The following is a 12,814-nucleotide window of genomic DNA, read 5'->3' as shown; positions in this document are numbered from 1 at the left end:
GTAAGTCCTTGCCTCAGTGAGTGAGATACCCAGGCTGTATGTGAAGTAGAAACCCGCAGCTTAATCTATCTAATACAGCAGTGCTGTCACTCTCTGCCTTAGGGAGGGGAGGTGTGTGTGTGTGTGAGCGTGAGCGTGTTTAGGGAGCATGAGCATCAACAGGCAGCCACCACAGATGGCTGATACATCAGATATCCTCTCCTATTTTACACCAGATCCTTCACTTTGTTTATTTATGTACGGGTGTGTGTGTGTGTTTGTGTATGTGTGTGAGCTGCCCAATGCCTTACCAGCTGCCCACACCCTGAGGACCATTCTCTTTCTGATCAGACGGAGCCAGAGTAGGAGGGAAAGCAGAGTGGGAGTCTTCCTTCTGGCGTCTGTCCTCTTCTCTCTCTGTCCCACTATTCCTCTCTCTCCATCTCTCTTTCTCTTTCTCTAACTCTATCCATCTCTGTCCTAATGAAGACGACCAGCGGTTATTAGCGCATCAGACGGGGCTGCAGAAAATCAAATTAATTAGCCTCTTAGACACAGCTAATCTGATCGACAGCCTGCCAGAGAGAGGGGGAACAAGGGAGAGGAAATTAGAGAGAGAGGCGGAAGCTGGAGGTATTTTGATTGCTCATAGGTTAAAACGCTCTCTCTTTCTCTCTTCTGCAGTGGCGAAAGGACGTGGGGGCGAGCTCCGGCCACATTCCATGTTCATCCCGGGACAGTATTCCACATTGGGAAGAGTCGGGAGCGGCAACTCATCGCTCAGACATTCCGAGACAAGGGACTCTGGTTGCCAGACTGAGGAGGTGAAGATCGTTCCACCGTCCATGCGGAGAATCCGGGCTCAACGGGGACAGGGAATCGCAGCCCAGATGGCCGGAATTTCCACTTCCTCGTCTACAGGAAGCATCTCCGTCTCCAGTAGCGACGGCTGTTCCGGAATGCTGGTCCTACCCCCGCATCTGAATGTAGATGCCCAGCGCTTCCACAGTCTTCCCAGACCCGGGCCAAGGGTGTCTCTCAGTGCTGAGCCCATCTACAGCAGCACCCCCATCAGGCTGGAAGACCACAATGCACCCCAGAGGCAGATCGGCAAACTGCAGGTGGACAACACCGTGGTGCATCTGAGAAACGCCCCCAGGACAGGTAATCTGAGGCCCAAGTCTCAGGAGGTGCGGGGGTCCCAGACAGGGGACTGGGGTGGTGGTCCGGCATGTGTGGTGTCCCCCCACGCTGCCTACTCCACATCCCTCATCCCCAACGCCACCATGTCCTGCTCTGCCGAGGTCGTGACCCTCCATACATCCTCCAGCCAGCACCCCGGGACGGCCTACCCCATCTCCAGGCCTCTCAGTCTGGCCACGGGCACCAGCATGGACCCCCTGAGCTCCACCTCCTTCACCCACAGGACCACCTGCCCCGCCCGGGCCACCTCCACACCAACACATACACATCCCCAAGACGGAGGGTTGACTGCCCCGGCAACGCCCAGCGAATCGGGTCGCTCGGATGGCAGCCTGCACAGCCACACAAGCACCATCGCCGCGACGACTCCGTCCTCGGCCGACGACCAGTGGTCAATCTATGACACACCGGAGAACGTGGTCCTGCCCCGGCGTCCTCTGACCTCTAGCTGCTCTACTCCCATCAACCATCTGAACAGCAGCATGGAGCTGTCGTCCCGCACCGACTCCAGCTCCCTGTACTCCCAGGACAACGACGGCTACTACACCTCCATGCATCTGGACTCTGGCCTGCGCTCCAGGAGCCATGGTAGCGGGCAGGGTCACGGGGTGGTAGCCAGCCGTACTGCCAGACACAGCATGTATGAGTGCCGTGAGCTGCCTAGCAACGAGGAAGATTCTAACAGTCTTTACAGCGACCGCTCACTGTCCCGCAGCATCTCTCTCCGCAAGGCCAAGAAGCCGCCGCTGCCCCCGGCCCGGACTGACTCCCTCCGCCGCAAGCCTGGCGCGAAGAAGCCCCTGGGTGGAGTTAGTGCAGTTAGCGTGAGTGCTAACGGATCAGTGCTGAACGAGACACTGATCGCTAGCCTGCAGCAGAGCCTCCAGATGGGGTTGAGAGATCGAAAGGGGAAGGGCGTGTCCCCATCCTCGCCCTCCCACAGCCCGTGCAGCGACTACGAAGACCCCTGGTTGCTGCGACCACGGAGCCAGAGCAGTGTGAGCGCCACCAGCTCCGCCACGTCGCTAGCGGCTAACAACACTAATAGTGGCGTAGTGGCTAATGTGTACTCGCTCTGTCATGTGACGCCAGCTCACAGCGACACCAGCAGCCTGCGCTCCGACTATGCAGAGTCCTGGGGCTACTACATGGATTACCCCCGTAACCATGGAGACCAGGGGCCGCAGTCCCCCTCCACGCACCAACAACTCCCTGCTGCTAACATTGTAGCGGGCACACACCCGAGGGGTCTGTCGAATGGAAGTGGGGGTCTCCACAATCACATCAATATCCAGGCCTCGGCCCCTCCAGCCCAGGAGGGAGGTGTGGCAGTCAAGCTCAAGACGGCCACCTCGTCCCCGGACAGGATCCATAGACTGACCTCCCCCTCCAGCGGCTACTCCAGCCAGTCCAACACCCCTACGGCCGGCACCCCCGTGCCCTCCTTCATGCGGTCCCATTCCCCCTCAGGACGACCCAAGCCCAAAGTGCCAGAGAGGAAGTCTTCACTCCTGTCATCTGTTTCTATCTCCTCCTCCTCCACCTCCCTCTCCTCAAACGCCTCTGACTCTCTCAGGAATTCTGGCCCCCCTCCTCCTCCCCCTCCTCCCCTGCCGCCCACCTCAGCACCCATCAGCCCCCCACCTCCTTTCCCTGCTCCTCTCCCCCCATCCAACCCCACTTCCCCCCCTCTGCCCCTCGCACCCCCGTTACCCACAACCCCTCAGGGCACCCCCATGAGCCCACCCCCTTACTCCACCTCTCCAGACTTCCCTCCCCCTCCTCCTCCAGATTCCCTCATCCACCCCAGCCTCTCCTTCAACAGGACCCTCAGTCCTCCTCCTCCTCCCCCTCCATTCCCCTCCATGGTCCCTTCTCCTCCACCACCTCCCCCCCTGCCTGCCCCTGCTCCACCCACAGCCTCCCCTCTCACTCTGAAGGCAGCAAAGAACGCTCTAAAACCAGCTACGGTCACAAACAGCCCTGCAGCCAAGGAGGCCAGGAAGTCCCCCATGCCCCTGATCACCCCATTCGCCCTGCAGAGTGTGCACCTCCGCTCAGTCAAGCAGCCAGAGGAGCAAGTCAACGGCAAGGCGGAACACACCAAAGCTCAAGAAACGGGGGGCAACCAGGCCTGGGCCCTCAAGCCCCATACGCCGGAGAAGATTAAGCAGCAGGAGCATCCCACCATGCTGCCCCTGATAAACTGCACCAGTCCAGAGGAAATCACCAAGGCCTCATCATCTGCTGTGAAGAAGCTCTTCGCTGAACTATGCTCAGACTACAGTGATTCTGAGGTGCTGCCAGGGGGCGCCATCACCAACGCTAAACCTAAGGTACAGAGCCTGTCCAACAGCTCAGCCCAACCAGATCAGGACGGGGAGCAGTCACCCCTCCCAAGCCTCGTGGAGGAGGCAATCAAAAGCCCCCCAGTCAAACAGAAACCCTCAGTGGCCTCCAAGAAGCCCAAACTATCCCTCATCACCCCCCAGTCTGTGGTGGGAGAGGAGACCGCCCAGACTACCACCACACTGAGCCCCCCGGATGAGTCAACCACCACAGAAGAAGACCAAGTGGACGCTAAAGTGAGAGAGGAAGAGACGAAAGAGGAGGAAAATGAGGAGCAGGAGGAAGATGAGATTTCAGAGAGTTCCTCAGCCCTGACAGAGAGTAGTGAACCTTCCACCTCCACGGTGAGCCCGGAGGAGACCCAGCCTCCGGCCACCGTCACGCAGGGGACAAGCCTCGCTGAGGGGCAGGAGCGGAACAACAGAGAGGCTGAGGAGGAAGACGAGGAAGAAGATGAGGAAGATGGGACCAGTAGTACCACTGGATCAGTCAGCTCTAAGGACGACGAGAGTGGTGAGTTAGATTTCATTTATATTATTAACAAAAAAGGACTAATTAAATTCAGATAAAGTTGAATGTTTTGAAGAAACAAAATGGGACATCTGTTTTGTAAATGACATTGAGGCAGCTTACAATCAAACTTTTGGTTTCTGAGTTCGAGGTCTAGTCTGTCATCATTGGCAGCTATTCAGTGCTGACTGAATTCAGTGCTGACTGGTGGCAGGTGTTTGTTAGCTGTGCTGACAGTTTGCGTTGGCTGAGGTAAAAGGCAGTTGAGAGAGGTTACATTGCTAGACATTAGCTGTGCTTAAGGCTAGGGGCTTTAGCTGGGGTTTCCAGCTGTCCCTTGGTCCTTCTTCAAATCCCACTTCAAGGCAGGACAAAGGGCAGGTATTGGGGCCAGCTTCCCTTAAGCTAGTCTTAGACTGCCTGCTGTCTCTCTGACTGTGAAGGTATAGAAAAGGTTTAGACTGAAGGCAAGGTTAGCAACACAATACAGATTCCCTTTATTGAATGTGATCAAAGGTTTAGGATCTTGCTAGAAGGATGCACAGGGAAGGCCTCCCTGGATCTCTGGTTTTAACTGGATCTTGAACTTGTTGTGAGAGTTGAATTACATCTAGAAGAAGCTGCCATCAGGGCTGGCGGGAGTCCGGACTGGCCACTTTATGGGATTTTAAATTGTGTCACATTTGGGGATTTTAAGTATAATCATTGGGTCTAATTGTCTCTGCAAACAGTGCCCTAAAGATAAATGGTCTCAAAACATAGTTTTCCCATTTAGTGCTAATGTAGCATGGTGCCACCTGGTTGTTGTCTGTTCTGTGTCATTGAGCTAGCCAGAGAGGCATCATACCTGCCTGCCTCCTCCTCTTCCCCTAAGTGAGAGCTCAGCTTAGTGAGGGACAGCACTGCGGCAGATGCCTGGATTTATCAGCTCTCTCAATTCAATTCAAAGGGGCTTTATTGACATGAGAAACATGTTTACATTGCCAAAGCAAGTGAAATAAACGCAACAAAAAAATATCTCCATCCTCACTTCATCTTCTCTTGTTCTGGTTTGTTTTATGCTGTCACTGTCTCATTCTAATCTATGTCTCTATCTCCTTTCTATTACTGGACTTTCTGTCTGCTTCCCCCTCGGTCTGCTTCCCTCTGTCTGCTTCCCTCTGTCCACCCCATCCATTCTTATGTCCAAGTATCTATTTTATACTGTACTCCTCTTTTTTCATCTGTCATTCTCTCTGTCCAGTTGTCTTCTCTCTCTCTCTCTCTCTCTCTCTCTCTCTCTCTCTCTCTCTCTCTCTCTCTCTCTCTCTCTCTCTCTCTCTCTTCTCTCTCTCTCTCTCTCTTCTCTCTCTCTCGCTTTCTTCTCTCTCTCTCGCTTTCTTCTCTCTCTCTCACTTTCTTCTCTCTCTCGCTTTATTTTCTCTCGCTTTCTTCTCTCTCTCTCTCTCTCTCGCTTTCTTCTCGCTTTCTTCACTTCCTCTCTCTCTCTGGGAGGTAGGGGGCATCTGTCCTAGTGGGAGGTCTGTTTAGTGGAGGGAGGCGGGGGAATGTGGAGAGTAGGGGGAGGGACCCACTGTACAGGAGGGGAGGGGAGATGTGGGGAGAGAGAGAGGGAGGGAGGGAGGGAGGGGGAGAGCGTAACATGAGATCGCCTGCAGCGGCACAGGCAGTCGAAGTGCAGACACGAGCGAGCAAGGGAGGAGGAGGAGAGAAGCTCAACTAGAAGAAAGAGAGCGGGAGAGAATGTAAGAAGCCAGTCACTCAGGTTACTGTTGCGGGATATCCGACCATCGGTTATGTGTGTGTGTTAGCTTGCTCCTCAGCTGCTGTCTGTGTGACGTGTGTCCTGTGTGCATGTGTTTTCATTTACCAGGTGAAGTGTTTGACTATTGTAGGGCTGTGTAATGCTTGTATTTGTTCCTCAGTCGGTGTGTATGTATTGTGTATGTGTTCTCTCATCAGCGTGTGTAACGTGTTTCTAAGGTGTGTGTGTGTCTAATATGTGTGTGTCTCCTAGGTGAGGTGTTTGATTCAAGCAGCACTCCTGAGTCTTCACCGGCCCCCAGGATCCACAGGCGGGGGGATATGGTGACCCCCACACGCCCCCGAACTACCGAGGACCTCTTCGCTGCCATCCACAGGTACGCAATGGCACAGTCTCCTCCTCTCGGTTAATCTCTCAACTCTCCATTTATTTACTCCCCATACCCCTCTAACCTCCTCACCCAGCTCTCTCTGTCTCGCTCTCTCACTCTCTCTCATATTCACAACACTCTCATCCCTCTCCTATCCTCCTCAACCACCCCACTGAAATATAGCTTTCTCTTACTGTTCCTTCTATCTTTCTCTCTCTCTCTCTCTCTCGCATTGCTTAAATGCAGCATGACACTCATCCTAACCCCTGTACCTTCCCTTCATCTTGCCATTCTCCACAGCCCATCAATCCTCTCTCTCACATAAGTTTAGCCAGGCTGTCCTTTTTTTATTAAAAAAAATCTTTATCTTTAACTCTGCATTGTTGGCAAAGAACCCATAATTAAGCATTTCACTGTTAGTCTACTCCTGTTGTTTATGAAGCTTGTGACATATACAATTCAATTTGATTTGTACTTTCGTCAGGCGGTAGGCAGATGTCTCTGGGTCTGGCAGCCAGGCAGTGGAGAGCTTTTCTCTGTAACGTGTCTGTTAGAGACGGGCTCACTGGGAAGGAAATCCAGTAGTAGTTAATGTGTGCTGTTGAAGGGATGGTAGATGGTAGCTAGTAGCTTAATTTAGCAATGAACATGCCCCGCCCACCTGAGGATCTGTGTTTTTCAGTTATCTATTTCCTGTGTTTGAGGGGTGCAAACACACCCTGGTAATGGCTGAAATGGGTTTAATGGAATACATTGTCTATCCGTTGCATCTATAAGAACACTAAAGCTTCGTCAGGGATTTAACGCATTGTCTCGACACTTACAGTGCATTCTGAAAGTATTCAGACTCCTTGACTTTGTCCACATTTTGTGACGTTATAGCCTTATTCTAAAATGGATAAAACAACTTTTTTCCCCTCCTCAATCTACACACAATACACCATAACGACAATGCAAAAACAGTTTTTTTTTTTTTTATGTTTGCAAATATATTAAAAATAAAAAAACTGATATCACATTTACATAAGGATTCAGACCCTTTACTCAGTACTTTGTTGAAGCACCTTTGGCAGCGATTACAGCCTCTGGTATGATGCTACAAGCTTGGCACACCTGTATTTGGGGAGTTTCTCCTATTCTTCTCTACAGATCCTCTCAAGCTCTGTCAGGTTGGATGGGGAGCGTCGCTGCACAGCTATTTTCAGGTCTCACCAGAGATGTTTGATTGGGTTCAAGTCCGGGCTCGGGCTGGGCCCCTCAAGGACATTCAGAGACACTCCTGCGTTGTCTTGGCTGTGTGCTTAGTGTCGTTGTCCTCTTGGAAGGTGAACCTTCGCACCAGTCTGAGGTCCTGAGCGCTCTGGAGCAGGTTTTCATCAAGAATCTCAGTACTTTGCTCCGTTAATCTTTCCCTTGATCCTGAAAAGTCTCCCAGTCCCTGCCGCTGAAAAACATCCCCACAGCATGATGCTGCCACCACCATGCCTCACCGTAGGGATGGTGCCAAGTTTCCCCCAGACGTGACGCTTGGCATTCAGGCCAAAGAGTTCAATCTTGGTTTCTTCAGACCAGAGAATCTTGTTTCTCATGGTCCGAGAGTCCTTTAGGTGCCTTTTGGCAAACTCCAAGCAGGCTGTCATGTGCTATTTGCACATTTTTGGGGGAAGGTTCTCCCATCTCCACAGAGAAACTCTAGAGCTCTGTCAGTGACCATTGGGTTATTGGTCACCTCCCTGACCAAGGCCCTTCTCCCCCAATTGCTCAGTTTAGCTGGGCAGCCAGCTCTAAGAAGTCTTGGTGGTTCCAAACTTCTTCCATTTAAGGATGATGGAGGCCACTGTGTAAACTCTCCTTGTGTTCTTGGGGACCTTCAATGCTGCAGAAATTTGTTGGTACCCTTCCCCAGATCTGTGCCTCAACACAATCCTGTCTCGGAGCTCTACGGATAATTGCTTCGACCTCATGGTTTGGTTTTTGCTCTGACGTGCACTGTCAACTGTGGGACCTTATATTGACAGGTGTGTGCTTTTCCAGATCATGTCCAATCAATATAATTGACCACACATGGACTCCAATCAAGTTGTAGAAACATCTCAAGGATGATAAATGGAAACAGGATGCACCTAAACTCAATTTCGAGTCTCATAGCAAAGGGCTTGAATACTTATGGAAATTAGGTATTTCCGTTTTTTATTTTTCATAAATTTGAAACATTTCTAAAAACCTGTTTTTGCTTTGTCATATGGGATATTGTGTTTAGATTGATGAGGATTATGTTTCTTTTAATCCATTTTAGAATAAGGCTGTAATGCAAGGGAGGGCAAAGTACGGCCCACGAGCCGTATCCGGCCCGCCGGGCACTTCAATCCGGCCCGCGAGACATTTTAAAAAAATTATAAAGATAAAAATAATTATGTATACTTTTTTTCTCTCCAGTTTTGTTGTATCCAATTGGTAGTTATAGTCTTGTCCCATCGCTGCAACTCCTGTATGGACTCGGGAGAGGCGAAGGTCGAGAGACGTGCGTCCTCCGAAACACGACCCAGCCAAGCCACACTGCTTCTTGACACAATGCCTGCTTAACTCGGAAGCCAGCCGCACCAATGTGTCGGAAGAAACACAGTACACCTGGCGACAGTGTCAGGTTGTATGCACCAGGCCCGCCACAGGAGTCGCTAGAGCTCGATGGGACAAGGAAATCTCGGCCTGCCAAACCCTCTCCTAACCCGAACGACGCTGGGCCAATTGTGCGCCGCCTCATGGGTCTCCCAGTCACTGCCAGCTGTGACACAGCCTGGAATCGAACCCGGGTCTGTAGTGATGCCTCAAGCACTGCGATGCAGTGCCTTAGACCACTGCACCACTCGGGAGGCCCCCGCAAATTGATTTTAACAAACAATTGGTCCCCCAAAAAATGTGTCCCTTTGTTGAATTTCGAAATCACGATGTGGCCCTTGAGCCAAAAAGTTTGCCCACCCCTGCTGTAACGTAACAAAATGTGGAAAAGGGGAAGGGGTCTGAATAAATTCCGAATGCACTGTATATCACAAGAAAGAGAACAAATATAACTTTGTTTTGATGGGTGTTCATTTTTTGTGGAATTGAAAAAAGTAATAATTTAATACAGTTGACATTTTTACAAATGAACTGGCTAAAATGAACACTCGGATTATAGTGATATTATGTCTGATCTCGCAAACAATATAAAGTATGCATAGATTGATGTAATTTAGAGCCAAGCGTGTTGATTTTTAATCCGAGGGTATCCTGCTATTGACACTTATTGAATTATGTAACAGAACTTGGCAACAACAGTAATCCATGAGTCAGTCTAGACAGTGCAGGTGAGTGCAGGAAGGCATAGAAAGAACACGTTTTTGGTGGTTTCATCCCTTTTAATTCCATTATGTTAATATATTCGTATATGCAAACGAGGCACATGATTTTCTTTATTTTATCACAAAATATTTTTTAAATACTTTCTACCATTAGAAAATGTTGTTACACAGTGTACAAAACATTAAGAACACCTTCCTAATATTGAGTTGCACCCCATCTTCTGCCCTCAGAACAGCCTCAATTTGTCGGGGCATGGACTCTACAAGGTGTCTAAAGCATTTCACAGGGATGCTGGCCCATGTTGACTCCAATGCTTCCCACAGTTGTGTCAAGTTGGCTGGATGTCCATTGGGTGATGGACCATTCTTGATACACATGGAAACTGTTGAGCATGAAAAACCCAGCAGCGTTCCAGTTCTTGACACTCAAACTGGTGCGCCTGGCTCCTACTACCATACCCCGTTCAAAGGCACTTAAATATTTTGTCTTGCCAATTCACCCTCTGAATGGCACACACAATGGCACACTCAATTTTCTCAAGGCTTAAAAATCCTTCTTTAACCTGTCTCCTCCCCTTCGTCTACACTGATTGAAGTGGATTTAAGTGACATCAATAAGGGATCATAGCTTTCACCTGGATTCACCTGGTCAGTCTATGTCATGGAAAGAGCAGGTGTTCTTAATGTTTTGTACACTCAGTGTATAAGTGCATTCAACAACAAAAAGCGTACATTTAACAATATGTTATACCTGAATTCCCACGAAAATCCCTGAACTCCATTCATTAATTATCCGAGCCAGTAAAATGTTTTATGTGCTATAATTCAGTCATTATCTGATGGATTAAAAACATTCTATACGTTTTGGAGTATCTTCATCCAGTGTCCAACTGTTGCATTATTTTTTTTTAAACCTTTTAACTATTTTATTTTGATGACTGTTGCTACTTCTTCTTAGTGAATGAAAAGCTGATGGTTCATTCATTATTGAGCTAGTTGAACCTAAATCAGAAGCCACATTCCTGATCTAGGTTAGAGGCTTCACTTAAGAGCTTTTCTGTCTCTAACTCTCTCTCTCGTACACTCTGCTCTTCCAGTCTGCATGTACTCTCTACGTTCTCACACATGTGCATGCGTTCAATGGAGCATACACACACATCATTTGCTCACGCAGCCAACCTGTGTGTGTGTGTGTGTGTGTGTGTGTGTGTGTGTGTGTGTGTGTGTGTGTGTGTGTGTGTGTGTGTGTGTGTGTGTGTGTGTGTGTGTGTGTGTGTGTGTGTGTGTGTGTGTGTGTGTGTGTGTGTGTGTGTGTGTGTGTGTGTGTATATATATCCTGGTCACGTGCAGCGGTATGATGCTCAGAGAGCTCCCGAGAATCACAGGATTTCATTTCAGGGGATTTTATTTCTACTGGCTTTTTTTTGTGTGTGCATTTGTGGGCTTTACTTTTCCTGGTGGATTTCTCCTAACTAATATCTTTGTGGGGTATATTAGAGGCAAAGACAAGTTAGGCCTTGTGAAGGAGGGAAGCCTACAGTGTGTATATGTAGACCTTAGGGCACCAGCTGTTACTGCTGACGAGAGGTAAACCCGGCACTGTTTGCCTTGTGCTCCCTCTACCCTCTCTACTCTATTCCTCTCTGCATTCTCTCCCTCTACCCTCTATACTCTATTCCTCTCTGCATTCTCTCCCTCTCACTCACTCAGTAACTGATGAGAAATGGAGGGAGAGTGATTAAAACCTGAATGGATTGTTATCACAACCACAGCCGGGGAAAGAGGGATTCTCACAATCAAACATTGTAGAGAGAGAAATCGATGCACCACTCAAAACCTGTGTGTGTTTGTATTTCTTCATACTTTGGATCAGTATTTCCCTTTTTCTCCATCTGTCTTTCTCTTATTCCCTTTGCTCTGTCTGTCTCTCTGACATTCATTTTCTCTCTCCCCACTCCTTTTCTCTCACCTTACCACCTTCGTTGTGTTTGTCCTTTATCTCTGTAGTTTGTGTGTGTCAAAAGAACAACATCAGTCTGGGGAGTTAGATGTGGTGTTGCCTGTGCCTGGTTAAATCAGGTGTGAGAGAGAGAGAGTGACATTACGTAACCCTGCTGCTATAACCTATGGGCTAATGTACTGCTGGAACTCTCATGGGACCCCACAGTCCCTCAAACATCCCAGCCTCAACTAACAGACTCCTATCCAGTCTTCTCTCATATCTGGATCTCTCTCTCTCTGTCATGGACATATCGTGCTTGTCTTTATTTCTTGTTCTCTGTTAAAGACAGTTGATTTACTTAAACCTCTCTGTCTTTGGACCTGATCTGAAGGATTAAATGTTGCGTCTGTCTGCCTCATTCACCCTTCCTCTATGTCATTAAATCCCTTCTGTCATGTCACTGTCTGTCCTCCACACTCTTCTAGCTCCACCTCTTCTTCTTCCTCCCTGGTGCAGCGGGGGAATGCAGAGTGAGCGTTTGAGCGCCCCTTGCCTAGAGAGGTTTGGCGTGGCAAGTAGCCCATTACTGTAATTGGCCGGTCCTGTATCTTCCCTGCAGTAACGCTAGCGCTGGATTAGCGCCATAATCCCCAAGCAGCCCCTGGACTCAGATTAATTATGCTGTTTTCCCCTGCGCTCATCTGATCTCCACTGCTAGCCACGGCTTTAGCACAACGCTTATGACTAAGGAACGCATTTCTACTTTTGTGAGTCTATGGTAGGTAGACATGGTGGTGTGGAGGAGTAGAATGGCAGCCCCTGCTGGCAAGGAGGCTGAACTGTCTTTAGATTAAAAAAAAGCTCTGGGCACTTTTCCCAGTTAGTGTTGTTGATGAATTCCATTGTGCCACCTCTTAGCGTTCCCGTAGAGTTGCAATGTGTGCAGTTTTCGCATTTGAATAAAATATTTAAAAGCACCAGCCCTCTCCTCCCCCGCTTCCCAGCCCCACTCACTCCCTCTATGTTAGATTATCCTCGCTTCTTCTAGGCTTCTGAAGCAATGCACCCTGGGATTGCTGGGGGCATTGTTGACATATGGCTGAATTGGGACAATGTTCAGAAGGGGTGTGTATGCCAACTGGCATGTCTTATTAGAAGAAAGCTTTGTTTTAAAAATAAAAGTTAGTACTGATGTTCCATCATTGGTTGAGCCATAGAGTAGTAGAGGCTGTTTCATTGAGTGTTGATCTGAGTAGATGTGTTTGAAGAATTGCTTCTGAGCTTTGGTCTGGACTCTGGACAGTCTCCAACCATGCGCTCCCTCTCTACTCCTCCACCCTCTGTATATGTCCTGTACC

At 49.3% G+C, this 12,814-nt stretch overlaps 1 protein-coding gene across 7 annotated transcripts in view; it reads left to right on the top strand.

Moving 5' to 3' along the window:
• nhsl1b (NHS-like 1b) overlaps positions 1 to 12,814 on the top strand; it is a 164,292-nt gene that overhangs the window by 148,544 nt on the left and 2,934 nt on the right. For all 7 annotated transcript variants that reach the window (XM_071413144.1, XM_071413147.1, XM_071413151.1 and 4 more), the window contains 2 exons: positions 664 to 4,044; positions 6,059 to 6,182. In XM_071413144.1, the coding sequence (XP_071269245.1) occupies positions 664 to 4,044; positions 6,059 to 6,182 (3,505 nt within the window). The remainder of the gene's footprint in view (positions 1 to 663; positions 4,045 to 6,058; positions 6,183 to 12,814) is intronic.

This window comes from Salvelinus alpinus, chromosome 8 (genome assembly GCF_045679555.1).
Source record: "Salvelinus alpinus chromosome 8, SLU_Salpinus.1, whole genome shotgun sequence".
Taxonomy (NCBI): Eukaryota; Metazoa; Chordata; class Actinopteri; order Salmoniformes; family Salmonidae; genus Salvelinus; species Salvelinus alpinus.
This window is presented reverse-complemented; position numbering and strand designations above follow the sequence as displayed.